The 19,468-nt window shown below is 34.9% G+C and overlaps 1 protein-coding gene across 3 annotated transcripts in view; it reads left to right on the top strand.

Annotated features, from left to right (window-relative positions):
• Window positions 1-19,226, top strand: part of MMUT (methylmalonyl-CoA mutase) — a 36,367-nt gene extending 17,141 nt beyond the window's left edge. For all 3 annotated transcript variants that reach the window (XM_030315678.2, XM_030315679.1, XM_030315676.1), the window contains exons 8-13: window positions 792-907; window positions 4,376-4,491; window positions 7,748-7,879; window positions 9,052-9,199; window positions 12,945-13,112; window positions 18,960-19,226. In XM_030315678.2, coding sequence (XP_030171538.1) covers window positions 792-907; window positions 4,376-4,491; window positions 7,748-7,879; window positions 9,052-9,199; window positions 12,945-13,112; window positions 18,960-19,088 — 809 coding nt within the window. In that variant the 3' untranslated portion in view covers window positions 19,089-19,226. The remainder of the gene's footprint in view (window positions 1-791; window positions 908-4,375; window positions 4,492-7,747; window positions 7,880-9,051; window positions 9,200-12,944; window positions 13,113-18,959) is intronic.
• The last annotated feature ends 242 nt before the right edge of the window (window positions 19,227-19,468 follow it).

The raw sequence follows: 19,468 nt of genomic DNA, 5'->3' as shown, positions 1-19,468 counted from the left end.
TATATAAGTGGGTATCTCCAGCGTTTTGAAGATGGTATTATTAGTCATTGTGCTCTGCATTGGAGTATTTATTCATTCAGTCAGTGAACACTTTTTTTTTTAGTATTTACCATTTGGGGCACTGTATTATGTCTGGGATACAACTGTGAACAGGAAAGACATGATCTCTTCATGCTTAGAGTTTACATTTTAGTAACAAAGAGACAGAAAATGGGCAAGTGAACACATAATAAAATAATTATAGATTGTGATGAGTTCTGAAAAGGAAATAAGGAGAAGAGTTGGGTGGCAGGATGTCTTTAAATGGTAATAATCTGGTAGTTTGAGGCAAAATATATTCTTATTATGTTAAGGAAATATCTTTATAATTCTGGTTTATTACTTACAGATTTTAAAAGTACTTTTTGTTAAAAGCTATTGGCTGTAAGAGAATACAAGAATATATTGAAAACATTATTGGATGTTAATTCTCTCCCGTATAAGTCTTTATTTGCTGCTATTATTTTAATTTTGTAGTTGTAGAAGAGGATGTCAGAAACTCTGAGAAAGTATATAGTTTGAGAGAATAATAAAAATCCTCCCTTAAAGAGATCTGATATATACCAGTTCTTTCCCCTCTCACCCCCATTTTGTTGTGATTTGCTGATCTATATTGAAGTTTCATTAAGATTTAAGAATACTATTTAAAAATATTAAGCTTATAAGCAAAGTATGTGATGATCAGAGCATTACTATTAGGGAAGTATTTATGAATAGAATCTACATATTATTTTCCTCTGGGAAATTGATAGGTTCTGAAGTGATTGTTGGAGTAAATAAGTACCAATTGGAAAAAGAAGAATCTGTGGATGTTCTGGCGATTGATAATACATCAGTGCGTAACAAGCAGATTGAAAAACTCAAGAAGGTAATGATAGCTATCATATTTTGAGTGCTTTCTGGGCATTGTGTAAACCCTTAAATTGTCTTGTTTAATCCTTACAACAACCACATGAGGTGGGTATTATTTCCCAACATTTTAAAGTTAAGGAAACTAAAGATAAGGGAGATTGAGAAACTTGCCCAGAATAAATAATTGAACAGCTAAGACTCAAATTCATTTTAAACCAAGACAGCTGCCTCTGTGAAACTTATATGTTATTATTAAAAATCTCACTGTAATAACACCTCACATAAATTACAGATTAAAACAAAGGCTTAAATGATTATAGAACTCACTCAAAACTAAAAATTAAGTTCAGAGTATATGAACCCAGGGCTTCTCACTGATTTGTTTCCATTAGCCCATGGTTCCTGATACCACTATGAAAGAATCGTTTGCTTTCTGTTTTTTTCTTTTTTTTAATTCAAATATATTTTAATAGTACTTTAGTAAGATACCATTTGTAAATGAAATATATTTATTTTAATTGAAACTAGATTATTATCTTAGCTTTATTGCCAATTTCTCACTGAGCTGAATCAAAATATATGAAATACTAAAATAGATAAAACATTCTTATAGTTATAATCTATATATTTATTTTGTATGAAACTACTGTGGTCTTTTAATCTCTGGCTTTTATAATTACTGTTATTTCCAAAGCAAGAAATTGAATTTTTTTTCTTAGATTTTATTTAAATTCAAGTTAGTTAACGTATAGTGTAGTATTCATTTCAGGAGTAGAATTTAGTGATTCATCACTTACATACAACACCCAGTGCTCATCCTAACAAGTGCCCTCCTTAATGCCCATCACCCATTTAGCCCATCCCCCACCCACCTCCCCTCCAGCAACCCTCAGTTTGTTCTCTATAGTTAAGAATCTCTTATGCTGTGCCTCCCCCTCTGTTTTTATCTTACTTTATTTTTCCTTCCCTTCCTCTGTGTTCATCTGTTTTATTTCTTAAATTCCACATATGAGTAAAAGTCATGTGGTATCTTTCTCTAATTTATTTTGCTTAGCATCATATACTCTAGTTCCATCCATGTCGCAAATGGCAAGATTTAATTCTGTTTGATGGCTGAATAATATTCCAGTGTGTGTGTGTGTGTGTGTGTGTGTGTGTGTGTGTGTGTGTGTAAATATGTACATCTTCTTTATCCATTCATCAGTCGATGGACATTTGAGCTCTTTCCATAATTTGGCTATTACTGATAGTGCTGCTATAAACATTGGAGTGCATGTGTCCCTTTGAATCAGCATTTTTGTATCCTTTGGATAAATACCTAGTAGTGCAATTGCTGGGTCATAGGGTAGTTCTATTTTTAACTTTTTGAGGAACCTCCATACTGTTTTCCAGAGTGGCTGCACTGGTTTGCATTCCTACCAATAGCGTAAGAGGGTTCCCTTTTCTTGGCATCCTCGCCATCATCAAATTAACTGTTTCACAAGTTGTTAATTTTAGTTATTCTGACAGGTGTGATGTGGTATCTCATTGTGGTTTTTGATTTGTATTTCCCTGATGTTCAGTGATACTGAGCATGTTTTCATGTGTCTGTTAGCCATTCGTATGTCTTCTTTGGAGAAATGTCTGTTCATGTCTTCTCATTTCCTAACTCAATTACTTATTTTTTGGGTATTGAGTTTAATAAGTTCTTTATAAATTTTGGATACTAGCCCTTTATCCAATATGTCATTTGCAAATAACTTCTCCCATTCCGTAGGTTGCCTTTTAGTTTTGTTGATTGTTTCCTTCACTGTGCAGAAAGTTTTTTATCTTGATGAGGTCCCAATAGTTCATTTTTGCTTTTGTTTCCCTTGCCTCCGGAGACATGTCTTATAAAAGTTGCTGTGGCCATGATAAAGGTTGCTGCCTGTGTCCCTCTAGGATTTTGATGGCTTCCTGTCTCACATTTAGGTCTTTTATCCATTTTGAATTTATTTTTGTGTATGGTACAAGAAAGTGGTCCACAAGAAACTTGAAATTCTTTAGTTATCATTAATGCTGTTTCTGTGTTTACTTTCTCTGTGATAGTTTAAGGTACGACTTTTTTCTCTCTTCTGTTTAGATGTTCTTTAAGAATCATGGGCACATTGGTGACTCAGTCGGTTGAGCATCTGACTCTTGATTTCAGCTCAGGTCATGATCCTAGGATTGTGGGATTGAACCCTGCATCGGGCTCCACACTGAGCGTGGAACTTCTTAAGATTGAAAATCTCTCTTTCTCTCTCTCTCTCTCTCTCTCTCTTTCTTTCTCTCCCTCTCTCTCTCCCTCTGCCTTTCTCCCCCACTCCAGTGTGCTCTCTCTCTAAAAAAAAAAAAAAGAAAAGAATATAAGAGTTTGTTCAGTTAGACTGCATGCACCACTATCATTTTCCATTTTTCTATTACAGTTAATGGCATTATTTCCATTTTCACCCTCCAGCAGAAGATAACTCCTCTCTCACATTTTTATCACTTTTTTAAAAGGTCCTCCTTAGGATATATCATTTTATTTTGAGTCTTCACAAAAGTCTCAACATATATTATATTTGGAAAAGCCCTTTTCTCCCCTCTTATACTTTACACTTTTATTAACTCTGCACCCTTACAGCTTGAGGCGTTCCATTTACCACAAATGGTGTTAAACTTTATTTCAGGCAAGAGAGAAATTCGGTAATGTTAATGGAGTTGGGTTTTTCCTTGCCTTTAGTGTAAGATTTTTGATCCATTTGTGCTTATAGATATTATATGATTTTAGTAGCATCTTGAGTAGTATCATATTTAGACTCTTTTATAGGTGGTGCAAACTTGTAAAAAATTGGATTTTAGGTAACTTTGTTTAGGCAGATTGTTGGCGGAGCAGAGTAGAGCTAGGATCTGAGGGGAAAAGGTTTTGACTGTGCTTTTCATGGTCTTTCTGTCTCCACTGCAGTATTTCTCATCATCTCTGTCTCTTTCTTTCTCTTTGAGAAGAAGAAAAACAATATACATATATATTATTACCAATATATTGTTAGTTAGCTAGGGAAAACAATGTATAACAAATATTCTCTATGTTGTAATCTATTATTATTTTTTCTTCCTTGTCACTATTATTCTTTAGTGTGCCTTCCATATAAAAGACCTACTTGTTTTTGATGTCTTGTTACATTAGTAAAGCCTAAGTAGCATGTACTAACTACTTTGGAGAGGCTTCAGTGTTATTTATCATTGCCCTGTGTATTTCTGATTTATCAGGGCTATGCAGAATTCAGTATTGTTTTAAATGTGTATTGAATGAGTAAGTGAACAAATTGAATGAATATCAGACCTAGGATATATATTATTCTCTCCTTTTTTTTTTCTTTTGTTTTTGTGGTTAAGATTATGGAACAATTTCCATATGACGTATATCAGTGTCTAATCTCCTGATCTCTGTTTTGTTCTTTTTTTCATGTAAATTGACCCTTTTCTTGACCTTTTCCATAAGGTCAAATCCAGCAGGGACGAAAGCTTGGCTGAACGATGTCTTGCTGCATTGACTGCATGTGCTGCCAGTGGAGACGGGAATATTTTGGCACTTGCGGTGGATGCAGCTCGTGCGAGGTGATGATATTTAAGTTCGGAGATTTCCAAATACCAGAAGTTGACCAGTTTAGGGGTGCCAGGGTGGATCACTTGGTTAAGCATCTGACTCTTGATTTAAGCTCAGGTCATGATCTCAGGGTGGTGGGATTGAGCCCCTCGTGTGTGGAGCCTGTTTAAGATTCTCTCTCTCTCTCTCTGTCTCTCTGTCTCTCTGTCTCTCTCTCTCTCTGTCTTTGCCTCTGACCCCCTCTCAGTCTCTCTCTCTTTCTCTGTCTCTTTTTCTGAAATAAAAAAAATTTTTAAAAGTTTACCAGTTGAGATTTTCAAAGTGTACTTAAATAAAAGGTTGCTTCTATAAACCTTGTGAGCCTAAAAGAAAATATTGGAAGTGCAAATGAAGTTAATTTTTGTTTTTCTTAAATATCTGTGCACTTGCGACATTCATATGTTTTTTTAAACATGTAAACATTACAAGGCTTTAATCCTAAATAAAATTTAAAAAATGAAACATTAATACTTAAAAAATACCAAGCACACATTTGTCAGATTTTGAGAAAGTCCATCTTACTAGTAACTAGCTAAATACATCTAAACATTTCTACAGATAGATGAACAAAACAGAGCAGAAGTGATCGATTTTTGTCAAATTCAGTTACTGGCAAAATAAGGTAGTGAGAACTGTTCAGGTGTGTGTGCTCATTTCTCATCTCCAGAGTAAAGCTGAGGTCAGTCATCTCAGCAGTTAGATGGTAAGGAATTATAAGTGAACTCACATATGTTCTTCACCAAGGGCATCATGAAACTTCTCCGAGCAGGAGACATGGGTAAGCCCTCTCCTTTCCTTCATGGGATGAAAGGTAGTGGGCTCACCACCCCCAGGAACTCGCGTGCCACGATGTGGTGCAGGATGCAGTGCAGCTGGTAGGCCAGCTAGCCCAACAGCGGGGCCACCGAAGACATTTTATTCATTTACAATACTTGGATGGCACCAGGGTTTGAGCAGATAGAGCATTCATTATTCATGATACTCCAGGGTCCAGTTGTGTCCTGCCGGCCTATTCTGGAAGCATGTGGAGCTATTAAAGGTGTATTAAAAATCAAACACACTTTGATTTAGAGTTCATTAATGCATAAGTACTTAATTTTCTGTTTAGTGACCAGTTACTGAAGCTTTCTAACAAAGTTTGGGAAAGGGTTAAAAGTATTCGTAGATGATAAAGGATGAACCAGCCTTTCAAGAATTTCAGCAAGTGATAACAGAAAAACCCACTGAAGCCCTTCAGAGGCAGCTAAGCCTCCTTCACCACCTCCTGCAGGATGGGTAGAGTGTATTAATCCTGTGTATTTCCCCTGGCTCAGGACATTGGGCTGTTGTAGTGAATCCATGTCACTCATTTGCAGGTTGAGAAGTTTGATGCATTTTCGAGCATAGACATTTTTATTTTTGACAGTACACAAAACTACTCTTTGTCCAGAGGTAGGCAAGGCTTCCAAAGCTATTCATAGATACCTTTGAATGGATACCCCAAAATAAAGGTCAGTCAGTACTTTGCCTCATAGGACATGCAGAAAAGCAAGTGAACCACAAAAAATTTTCTCTCCATACATGATGTCATTGGTGAATTATTTTTGCTTTTGTTATTTATGAACTTTTTTTTTGTTTAACATGTTTTAAGTACTTAAGAGGTAGGATAACTAGTATGTAGGTTGGGTTTTTGTTTTTATTTTTGTTTTTCAGTTTTAACTTCTTAAATAAGGTGATTTCTGTGTTTAAAATCCTCCAGAGGTTTCTCATGCTTTTAAATTAAAACCTAATCTTACAATGGCCTGCAGGATTGTGTGAGATGTGACTCTGGCCTCTCTCTCTGACCCAACCTTATTCTGCTTCCTTCATTATGCTGTGTCCCCAGTGTCCTTCTTTCTATTTTTAAAACATAGAACATGTTTTGGTTTTTTGTTTTGTTTTCTTTTTTTACCTCTGAGAACCTTTGCACTTAGTATTTTCTTTTTCAAACACTTTTCCATTCTCCTTTATGTTCCCTTCAGTTTCTCCTTTTCATTATTTAGATCTTAGTTCAAAAGCTTTATCTTCATTATCTTCAGAATAGCTTTTCCAGACACCAGATTTCACCTTTTTAGTGTGTTCATAGTACTTATTATCATATGAAATCCATATTAATTGATTTGAGTTCATATGTATTGTCTGTATCCTCTGACTAGATGGTAAGCTCTGTGAGAGCAGGTTTCTTTTCCCCCTCCCCCAGTCTTGTTTGTCACCATATGTCTGGCACTTACCATGCTTGCCCTATATTAGACACTCAATAAATGTTGAATGAATTAATAAACAAATGAATGGAATATGCTAAAAGACTTTTTATCAAAAAGTATCAATGGGAATTTTGCTCTTTGCCCTGTAGTATTTAAAAAAAATTTTTTTAATGTTTATTTTTAAGAGAGAGAGAGAGAGAGAGTGGGGGAAGGGCAGAGAGAGAGGGAGACACAAAATCCGTAGCAGGCTCCAGGCCCTGAGCTGTCAGCACAGATCCTGATGCAGGGCTCGAACCCACAAACTGTGGGATCATGACCTGAGCCAAAGTAGGATGCTTAACCAGCTGAGCCACCCAGCCCTCCCCAAGCCCCCCACCCCCTGCCCTAGTTGTATTGTTAATTGGTGAATTATTCAGTAATCTTTACATGCTTGTCTATTTATCGTTTTTAAGTCAGCCATTTTTTGTTTCAAAAATGTTAAATTCCCTACTGTCCTAATGTTAATGCTTTGCTAGAGGGAAAAAACAACCTTAGGTTGACAATGGCTAGGCCCCCTGTGTTTCTTCTTTAGCATATGAAAATCCCTTTGGAAACTTCCCCCTTGACTTTACCTCCCCAACTCCCAAGTATATAATCAGTCTCTCCTTACTATCCCAGGACAGCTCTTCCTGCCCATGGGTCCTGTCCCCATGCTTTAATAAAATCACCTTTTTGTACCAAAAAAAAAAAAAAAAAAAAAAAAAAAGGGAGAAAGATTGCTATGTATAGAGGCATCCAGAATCATTTTTCATAAGTAATCTGAGGAAAGAAGCTTTCATCAGTGCAGTAGAAAACATTTTTATTTAAGTAAAATAAATCAGTGAGAGAAAGACATATACCATAGTTTTTGATAGCCTACTTTTTAGGTAATAAATTGTGTCCTATTATATTGAATATTAAAGTAAATATTTTTTATCTCAAATAATGATGTTAACAGAGCCTCTATTTTATTATTTTAATATTTTAGATGTACAGTTGGAGAAATCACAGATGCTATGAAAAAGGTTTTTGGTGAACATAAAGCTAATGATCGTATGGTCAGTGGAGCCTATCGGCAGGAATTTGGAGAAAGTAAAGAGATATCATTTGCTATCCAGAGGTAATAAATGAGATTTCTTAAACCAGAATGCCATCTTTTCTGTGAACATAATCCCAATGAATCAGTTGTGGGCTTAATTTTCTCACATACCATTTGGAAAACATTTGAATGGACTTTCCCGTTAGTCTGTAGGTTTACTAAAATAATATTTTCAATTTTCACTATAGTTCCCTTTAAGAGTTTCTAATTAAAACAATGTTTGTTCAACTAGCGTTGATACTGCTTCATATCCCCCAGATACTTAAATTTCAGTCTCCTTATTATAGTATACTTACATTCTTAAGTTTATTCGAATTGTTTAATTTTCATATAGTTATAAAATAATTTTCATGTTTGAAAATAAATAATTTGGTTACCATCTATGCGTAAATTAAAATCAGTCTCACTGAATGGACAATAAATAGTATTGTCAAGCATGATTAGGAACTATAAATTAATACAAATTGATCATGCTTTCCATGTGTAAATGTACCTTCCTGATTATTGTTTTTCTCAAATTTTATAACAAATTTTCCACTTTTTATGTCACTACTTATAGATGAGATAAATACCAAAACATCCAAGGTGAAAGTCATCAAAATGGATTTTTTTTTCTTTTAACAAAAGCAAATGTATTTTTTCATCTGGGCTGTAAATTTATTGGTTTAAGTTAGAAGGTATTTTGATTATATGTCATTAGAAATCACCACATTGCAGTCAGCTTGAAGAGGTTCACACTTGTGATGGGTAGGTGAAATATGGACAGCTCAAAGCAGCCAGTGAGTTACATTTGTATGAATGACTCTGAAAGGCACTTTTAAGCTTCTTTTTAAATATTTATGCATATTATACGCTGGAGACTGGTTTAAGAAGGAAAAAATTGTCATTTTCTCGTCTTCACTGTGATGTTCTCAAGTATTATGGGCTTACAGGCTGGGCCATCTTTCAGACTTTCCTCTGTGAGGGAAGGTGGTAAGCATATCCAGGCTTTAATGGAATTCTCAATGTAAAATAGAGATATTCATAAAATGTGAGTAATGGATGTAAAAAGGTATTTTTACATAAACTTGAAAGATTTACTGTGAATACATTATAGATTTTATATCTTACTTTTGGACAATTAACATATAACTGTGTATTTTATTTTATTTTATTATTTTTTTAATAACTATTATATTTTAAAATGTTCTTAGGGTTCATAAATTCATGGAACGTGAAGGTCGCAGACCTCGTCTTCTTGTGGCAAAAATGGGACAAGATGGACATGACAGAGGAGCAAAAGTTATTGCTACAGGATTTGCCGATCTTGGTTTTGATGTGGACATAGGTCCTCTTTTTCAGGTACTGAAAATGTTGGGATAACTTCAAAAAGAATGTAGTAAATCACTTATATTTCGAAAAAATAGTAAAAAAACGATAAACCATGATGATGTTTTTCAAGGTGTAAAAGAAGAAAATGAATTCCACAAATTCCTTAATTTATTTTTGAATGCATATAATCCAGTTAATTATGACAGAAATAAGAAAGAAGTAGAATTTATGTTAATGTACTTGTTTCTCACACTTTGTAAAAATCAGTGTCAGTAACTAAACTGTTATTAGGTTTCTAAAACTGAAGATTACTTTCAAAGATCTTATTGTACTATTTATTGAGATTTGTCTGATAATTTGTGGAAAGGTAGCCCACATCAGATTGATGAAAAATGTTTTGAAAGGGAAATCAACCATCAGAGTGAGAGCTTGATTCATAGGTAGGTTTTCTTTTTAGTTACTCTCTAGTAGTAGTTTATTTAGTCACAGAATCTTTGACCCAACAGGGTAATAATTTGTTAAAAGTAAATGAAGCTGAAATTCTCTATAGAATGATACAACTTTAATCTTCTCTACAAAATATCTATGGTTGAGTACCTTGTAATAACTTCCATAGTAAAAGTTTTATCCACTACATACTTATTGATCATCTACCAGATGCTAGGTTCTGAGTTGAATAAGATACGATGATTTTTGTCTTCAGGGAGGTTACAGGCTCCTAACAGAGAAAGATTTACTTATCAGTAAACACAGCAGAGTAATAATTACTGTAATTAACATTTGGACAAGGAACTTACCCAAGTATCCTAGGAACTTATGTTTGAGCTGTGCCTTTGGAAGCATAGAGAGCAAGGCAGGGAAAGGCATGCTAGGAAAAGAGTTGGCTTGAGCAGAGGTGCAGAGGTACAGAGCTGTGAGAAAGCATGATGCCTTCAGGTAACTGTAGGACGTTCAGTAACATTAGAATACAGTGCTTGGGATGGTGTGTAGATTACAATTGTATGCCATTCTACGGAGTTTGAACATTATCCCAAAGGTGTCTAGGTAGAGTGACAATCAAATTTATACTTTAGAAAGCTCACTTTCCAGGAAAATCACTTTCTTAAGCAGATTGAGAGGAGCTTCCTAGATGCAAGGAGTCCAGTTAAGATGTTCAGTAATGAGTGAGAAGCAATGCAGACCTTACCCACAGGCAATGTCAGGGTCTTAGCAGAAGTTGGCCAGGATCGTGAAGAAAATTTAATAAAGGTGTTATTTATGGGGAATGGAGGTAGGCTTAAGAGAATCAGCTTATGGAACATTCAGATGAAGACAGCCATGTAAATTGGATATACATGTCTGGAGCATAGAAGAGAGGCCTCTATTATAAATAAGATTTTGAGACTTCTCAGTATGTAAATAGTACTTGAAACCATGAGAACTCATTTAACTTCTCATGAAGAGTGTGGGTAGCAATATGAAAACTTGAACAAATAAAAGGAAAAAGAGAAGGAGGCAGCAAAGGAGGAAAAGGAAATGGAGTGAATAGTGGGATGAACACTAAGGAGGAAGGAGAATTTCAAGGAAAAGGAGGTACTATTATTCCATGCTGTGGATGAGTCAGCTAAGATGAAGACTAAAAAATTGATTACATTTTTACAAGTAAAGAAATAACCTTCCTGAAGAGGCGCACCCTTTGTAGAATCTCCCATAAGAGTTTTCCCTTTTGAATTTTTAAATAATACTCTAGAGTGTCTAGAAGAAATTCAGTTAGCCTGAACTTATGGAGATATGTCCTTGAACTGTGTTCGTAGGTAAGTTTATAAATACATTTAAGGTAGGTTTTGTTAAGCATCTCAAATATATTTTAAATTAAGTAAATACATATATTGAGATTGCTTTCATTCTTCCTTTAAGTTGACTACTTTCTCATTCTAGTTTTTTATTTATATGCTACTTCCCTTTTACTTCAGCTTTTTGTTTGTTTTAAATATTGACCAAATATAATACATTTCCAATATTTAAAAATTAGCTTTTGGGAAATATATATATATATATATTTATAAAATGAAAGTAATTAAAAACTATGGTCATTAATTGTCACTTAAAAGAACTTTTCAAAGAGCTAAAAGTTTATTTCCCTATTGCATGCCATCTATAAAAATATAATTTGCCTTTTAGTACCACAAATTTGTTAATATAATACTATATCATTTAAAAAAAGAGAAACTTATCTGTGGATGAAGGTAGAATCCTGTAGTTCTGTGTCTGATTTCATTAAAATTAGATTTAAAGTTGGGGCGCCTGGGTGGCTCAGTCAGGTAAGCGTCCGACTTCGGCTCAGGTGGTGATCTCGCGGTCCGTGAGTTCGAGCCCCGCGTCGGGCTCTGTGCTGACAGCTCAGAGCCTGGAGCCTGTTTCAGATTTTGTGTCTCCCTCTCTCTGACCCTCCCCCGTTCATGCTCTGTCTCTTTCTGTCTCAAAAATAAATAAACGTTAAAAAAAATAGATTTAAAGTTTTAAAATGTTCACTATTTATTGACATAAAATACAGTTTAGTGTATCTAAGCATAAAGCATGGAACCGAATTAAGTGGAATTTTAATCTAATACGTTTTGGTAACATGGATGATATGAATGAGCAATCATGTGTAAGTCAATTAGGTTTCTTACTTTTAACAACTCAATATCAACAATATGCACATTTTCTTAATGGTTTTAATTTCATAGGCTGTATTTCTCACAGACTAGGTTTTACCAATCTGCTGTGTGATTTTCTTAGAGGTACTCTTGAATATGGCTTCATTACCAAGAGTGTAGAATCTTTTGTTTTCACACTGAAATTATGAGGCTTAAAATATTGCCAAACTAAGAAAATTCTCAGATTTTGGTAATTTTTTTGAGCTTATTGTGCAAGTGGTTTCTGAGATAGCCTTCTCCTTCCCCAATTTCTCAGTTTACAGTGTATTTACAATGAGAAACTTGTATGTGTCTTTTATATGAAGTGATTTAAATGCATGTAAATTATCAAGAGCAAATGTTACAGACTCATTGCAGGGAATGAATATGGTCCTGGGTAACTCAATTCATAATTGAATACATGAAAATATCCTTTATGACTGTGTATGCCACACTGGTTAAATCCAGTTAATGCGTCAAAAGCAGCCTTCTTGACACCATCTCTTTTCTTGCTTATGCATTTGCCTGGGTATTATAGCTCCTTAACTAGTTTCTAGCGTTCTTAGGTTATTTCGATTCATATGTTGCTGTCAGTTCAGTGTCTCCGTGGGAGACGGAGGTCCTGCAGCTTCTTAGTGTGCCATCTTGCTAACATACCTCTTTCCCATTCTACTTTAAAACCTGAGATTCACTTTTCACATTGAATCGTATGTTTGGTCTTTTACCTCTTCATAGATACTATAACATGTTGTCTTGTACTGCATCACCACTCAATAAATGTTGATAATGAAGACAACAGATGTATTTTTCAAAAATTGTAATGAATAGATAATGTATTTCGCCTATATTCTTTATCTTAAAAGTTTTGGGGGGAACTATATTTTGATGTAACAAATCTAATTGATAAATTCTAGGGCTAGAAGCGATACAGCCCTGCTGTTTATTGCATCAATTGGGTGAGTTGGTATTTATGATTTGAGAATGGTGAAATATGAGGTTATAGTCACTTCAAGACTTTTAATGAGGAAAACCTTGGAATGCTAATTTACTAGGTAACAGTTTTAAAATACTTTTTGGAATAACTTGATGATATGTCTCTTTACTTTCTAATTGTTTAGACTCCCCGAGAAGTGGCCCAGCAGGCTGTGGATGCAGATGTGCATGCCGTGGGTGTGAGCACGCTCGCTGCTGGTCATAAAACCCTAGTTCCTGAGCTCATCAGAGAACTTAACTCCCTTGGACGGCCAGATATTCTTGTCATGTGTGGAGGGGTGATACCACCACAGGTATTTTTCGTCGCCTGTATTTTTCTAGTGCTATGATGGGAATCCTGAGTAATATTAGTTTATATGTAGTTCCAATTTACTGTATACTTTTGCTAAAGATAAAATTGTTGTAGATTTTGATCTAAATTATTTCCTGGTGATTTTACTAAGTAAATTGTAGTAAGAGTCCAAAAGTGGGCAATGTATTTTCTGTTCAAACTATCTTGTAATTCATTATGTATAATTTAACTTAACAGTATGCAGAGCTTCTCTTTATGAGAGAATTACCTCTTTGCAAACTAGTAACCTAGATAGAGATGTACTTCCTTCATATTTGGTATAGAATGATGGAAAAGGAATAGGATAAAAGTAATAAAATTTCACAGCTAGAATAGAGAAGAATGGTAAACACACAGTGCATATATCAACTCCTCGCCACAGATAGAGTGAGCACTCTTTGTCCTGTAATGAAGTGAGTCCTTTAGTTAACCAGTCAGCAGCACTTGCTTCTGTTGTCTTAGAGTAGCTACCTTGTTCATTTTTTTCATGTTTCCATCCATACATACTGCCTTAATTCAGAGCTGTATCATTTACATGGTCTTATAAAACCTCTTTTTCATTAAAGCTAATTTGATTGGGGTATAGTTTTCTTAGAGCCAAAAATATCCTAATTCAGAAATAAATAGAATCAGCCTGTTCTGAAAATTATTGGCTGATTGGGGAAGAGGTGGATTCTTGAACAAAAATGTGGATCCTGTTAGAAAAGGAGAAATGAATGCTAGGTAACAATCAATGATGTCAATTAATTTATTAATGGGGTAGGGGGATACTTTCCACATATTACCTTATCTATCAGTTAAAATAATTAGTTAAGATCTAAATTTGGTCTGTTTCCAATCCAGTTTTTCATTATGTCAAGTTTTCTTTTTTTATTGAGAACAGAAAACATACAGAGGTAGAAGATATATGTGATTGCTCTAAGTTAATAATTGATAGATGCTACAAAGACAGTAGCAGAAATTCTTGGTGAAATATGATCTTATGTTCAGGTCTACTATTTTTTTTCCTCCATACCACTCAGAATATACAATAGTTACTTATATACTACTTATGAAATCAGAAAATATATGTATGAAGTTATGACACTGATAATAACATAGGACTAGCAAGCAAGCTATGTTATTTATTCTTTCTAACAACACTATACTAAAGTGATATAGTCAACACAAAACTTTGTTAATTGCCTATTATTTTCACAAATATAGTTGACTATTTGGGAATATAAAGGACTTTTATTCTTTATTGTCTGTGTATGGAAACTTATATCTGTATTGCAGTTTTAGAGTCTATAATATCTAAGCTCTTAGACATGATATTAAAACTTAAGAACCAAAATAGTTAAGCTGCACAAAATATCGAAATTGAAATATGAGTTGAGAAAAAACAGAAACCTGTTATCTAAGTGAGCTGACATTTTCTTTTTTTTTTTCAACGTTTTTATTTATTTTTGGGACAGAGAGAGACAGAGCATGAGCGGGGGAGGGGCAGAGAGAGAGGGAGACACAGAATCGGAAGCAGGCTCCAGGCTCTGAGCCATCAGCCCAGAGCCTGTCGCGGGGCTCGAACTCACGGACCGCGAGATCGTGACCTGGCTGAAGTTGGACGCTTAACCGACTGTGCCACCCAGGCGCCCCATGACATTTTCAAGAAATATATTTCACACAAGTTGTGTTAACCCTCTGGATATTTGCATTACTCAGAACATTTGTAGGTATTTTACACACTTTTTTTTCCCTATGAGTTTAAAGACTAAAGATTATTTTCTGTAATGACATACTTGTGTGTTAATATGAGTATCCTTTATAATATAATTGTAGCAATCAACATGTACACATTTTTTTCACTATTTTCAGTAAATATATAAAATAATGTACTTACTCAGTTGAAAGTCCTTTAGATTTTAAATTAGGAAGCACTAATATATAGTAGTTAATCAAGCCGACTTAGCCACTGCCACTGTGGAGCTCACCATTTCTGCAGCCTGATTAAATAAATATGGTCTGTCCTCACCAGTATATGTTACTATAGTCTGGATTTTCTAACCTTCTTAAAAGCAGTGGCTTCCAAGTATTTTCAGCAAGGTTAGCAGCCTCGTGATGCCTACTTCTTTCATGAAGGAGGCAATATGATATTCCCGGCCAGTTCAGTGGAGGATGTTTTAAAATACCAACTTTTTTTTTTTTTTAATGTTTATTCATTTTTGAGAGAGAGACAGAGACAGAGACAGAGCGTGAGCAGGGGAGGGACAGAGAGAGAGGGAGATAGAATCCAAAGCAGGCTTGAGGCTCTGAGATGTTAGCACAGGGCCCAACACGGCGCTCAAACCCACAAACCATAAGATCATCACCTGAGCCGAAGTCCAACACTTAACTGACTGAACTACCCAGATGCCCCTAAAATAACAACTTTTTATTTGAAAATAATTCCAAACTAATAGATAATAAAAATAGTACAAAGGACACCTGTATACCCTTTACTCAGATCTACTTGTTTCTCACATTTTATCCCCTCACTAAAGTATATTTTATAAGGCTGTGTTAAGGCTTAGATAAGTCAAGAAGCCTTTCTCCATTTGCAATATTTCACGGTCCTCTTCCAGGTGAGCTCACCTTCCAAATCCACAAGTCAGATGAGAGAATAAATGGTTCCTAGCATTACTAGAAAAGATAGAATGAAATAACTTATCCATTTGGCCATCCCCAATTTGGAGATCATTGTTATTGTTTTGTCAAGTTTTTTTATGAAATCTTAAATCTATAGCACCTGCCCAAGAATAATGATGTGTTTGAGGTATCTTTAATGTGTCAAATGTTGAGATTATAAAAATGATTAGAAATGTTCTCTGCCCTTAGAAGTTCAGACTTAGAAGAAGAAAAGTTAAATAAGATGTGTTAAGTACCATTGAAGAATTATAATATTGTAAGAGTATTACAAGGAAATAAAAGAAACAGCAACAAAGTCATCGGGGATAATTAGCATGACCATTTAATTTGTCATCTAAATGTGACCACTTTTGAGAACAAATATGGGTGCTATTAAAAAGGGTGCTGTAAAAACAGTCTAATTAAAAAATGAGCAGAGGATCTAAATAGACATTTTCCAAAGAAGACATACAGGTAGCCAGCCAGGTACATGAAAAGATGCATCAGGGAAATGCAAACCAAAACTACAATGAGTTATCACCTTACACCTGTTAGAATGGCTATTCTTCTTTCTAGAAGGAAAGAAATAACAAATGTTGGTAAGATGTGGGAAAAGGATACCTTTGTGAGTTGTTGGTGTGGATCAAAACTGATGCAGCCATTGTGGAAAACAGTACAGAGATTCTTTAAATTAAAAATAGAACTGCCATGGGATCCACCAATTCTACTTCTGGGTATTTATCCAAAGAATATGAAAACACCAACTCGGGGCACCTGGGTGGCTCAGTCGGATAAGCATCAGACTTCAGCTCAGGTCATGATCTCTCAGTTTGTGAGTTCGAGCCCCACGTCAGGCTCTGTGCTGACAGCTCAGAGCCTGGAGTCTGCTTCGGATTCTGTGTCTCCCTCTCTCTCTGCCCCTCCCCCCACTCGCTCTCTCTCTCTCTCTCTCTCTCTCTCTCAAAAATAAATAAACATTAAAAAAAATTTAAAAAAAAAAGAAAGAAAACACTCAAAGAGATATATGTACCCTCTGTTTTTCCTGCATTATTTACAATAGCCAAGATATGGAAACAACTTAAGTGTCCATCCACAGATGAATGGATAAAGAAGTGGTATATATATACCATGGAATATTATTTGGCCATAAAAAAGAATGAGATCTTGTCACTTGTGAAAACATGGGTGGAACTAGAGGGCATTATGCTAAGTGAGATAAGTTAGACAAAGATAAATACCATATGATCTCATTTATATGCAAATCTTTAAGAAATGCAAAAACCGAAGCTCTTACATACAAAGAACAGATTGGTGGTTACCAGAGGCAAGGGGAAAGGGATGGGCAAAGTGAGTGGAGGTAGTCAACAGCTACAAATTTCTAGTTATGAAAATAAATAAGTGATAGGGATGTAACATACACCGTGATGACTATAGTTAATAATGCTGTAGGGCATGTTTGAAGCTTACTAAGAGTAAATCTTAAAAGTTCTCAACACACATACACATGCACAGTTTTGTAGCTATGTGTGGTGATGGATGTTAACTGGACTTACTGTGCTGATCGTTTTTCAGTATATACACAAATACTGAATCATTATGTGGTACACCTAGAGCTAATACATTAAATGTCAATTATACCTCAATAGAAAAAGGACTGCTAAAAACAAAGAGGGTACTGCAACAATAAGCACAAACCAGAATGTCCTAGGATATGTGATCACCCTTGTGGATAAGGATCAGGGATTTAGAGGATATCCTAAAACTCAATATTATAGCTACAGATACTCCAACTTTTAAACAGACTACAGCCTGGAGCAGTATTTGTGTCCTGGGAATCTTTTCACTCAGACTGTTTAAAATAAAGTAACAAATAGCAACAGCAACATGGGAGAATTTGTTTTTAAATGAGCTAATCTTTGTTTACAGAAAATCTGATTTCTTCACAAAGCCAAATTCAAAGCAGCATCATTCACCCAAAGAAAACAAAAACACTAATTAGAAAAGATATATGCACTGCTATGTTTATTGAAGTATTATTTACAGTAGCTAAGATATGGAAGCAGTGGGGTGTGAAGGGTTTCATTTTCAAAAGAAATCATTATGACACCTAAATATTTTTATATACAAATATATGGCTGTAGTCTCACTGAAAAAGATTCAAATTGTATTGAATATGTGTGCGAGTATGTATGTGTATATTAAAAACATGGAATATTACACAGCCATAAAAAGGATGAGATTGTGCCATTTATGACAACATAGATGGACTTAGAGGGTGTTACGCTAAGTGGAATAAGTCAGACTGAGAAGGGCAAATACCATATGATTTCACTTATATATGAAATCTAAAAAAATATGTGAGTGAATAAAAAGCAGAATGAGACCTATAAATACAGAGAACAAACTGGTGGTTGCCAGAGGGGAGGGAGTACGGGTTGGGTTAAATGGGTGAAAGGGAATGGGAAATGCAGGTTTCCAGTTATGGAATGAATAAGTCAAGGTAATGAAAGACACAGACAGCATAAGGAATATAGTCAATAATATGATAATAGTGATATAACAGGACAGATGATAGCTACATTTGTGGTGAGCATAGCATAGTGTATAAACTTGAATCACTACTTTTTTGCACCTGAAACTAATATAACATTGTGTGTCAACTACACGCAAAAAAAAAAAAAAAGAAAAATTAACAAAATAAAACACTCCCCAAAAGAAGAGTATCACCATTCACGAGTTGCAGACAAAATACCTTAGAGGAAATAAATAGCCTTATAAGCTCAAACCTATAATGTGATACTGAATTGAACACAAATAATGACAAGTAGTAAAAGTTTAGGTGAGAGAAATTATACAGCTTAGGGCTCAGAAGTTCTCAATCAGTGGGCCATACAACTTCCTACCACATACCACACACTGGGGTATTTGGAAAAGGGGCAGAGTATGCTTTGTTCTTTTAATGACTTCGAGTACAAGGGGTGCTAGTGGCTATTATTAGCAATCCCAGTGAAGGAAGAATTTTTCAACCCCAGATGCCATTAGTGTACCAGTTAAGACAGTTGGGGGCATCAGGGACAAAGAAAGGGCAGCATTTATTGCCCTTTTGTTTCATTTCCTTGAAATTAAATATTGTCTCTTTTATTAATTAAACAAATTCTTTCAACAGGATTATGAATTTCTGTTTGAAGTCGGAGTTTCCAGTGTATTTGGTCCTGGGACTCGAATTCCAAAGGCTGCCGTTCAAGTGCTTGGTGATATTGAGAAGTGTTTGGAAAAGAAGCAGAAATCTGTGTAACATCCTCTTTTTGAGTTAGCTTTTTTTCTAGAATAGTGTTTCAATGATGGTCAAAGAGTAAAACTGTGTCTTCAATTTAATTCAACCCCTGATACGTACTTTCTTAAAACTACATTAAAATACCTGACTTAAGAATTTGGTGATGTTATAAGCGTGTTTGTACAGTTTCACTTTAAAAATTAAATATACTTAAAAACTCTATAATACATGCTCAGTACTTCATCAGAAACTCTAGACAGTGGTATTATTTCAGAAAATCATGATATTTATTTGAAGTATTTCTTACAAAACTATTTTTCTATTTAAAAAAAATTAAACTTTACCCTCCCCCAAGTTTCTGATTAGTCTTATTCTTCAGTTTAGCATTATATTGACTTGAG

This window comes from Lynx canadensis, chromosome B2 (genome assembly GCF_007474595.2).
Source record: "Lynx canadensis isolate LIC74 chromosome B2, mLynCan4.pri.v2, whole genome shotgun sequence".
In the NCBI taxonomy this organism is placed as follows: Eukaryota; Metazoa; Chordata; class Mammalia; order Carnivora; family Felidae; genus Lynx; species Lynx canadensis.
This window is presented reverse-complemented; position numbering and strand designations above follow the sequence as displayed.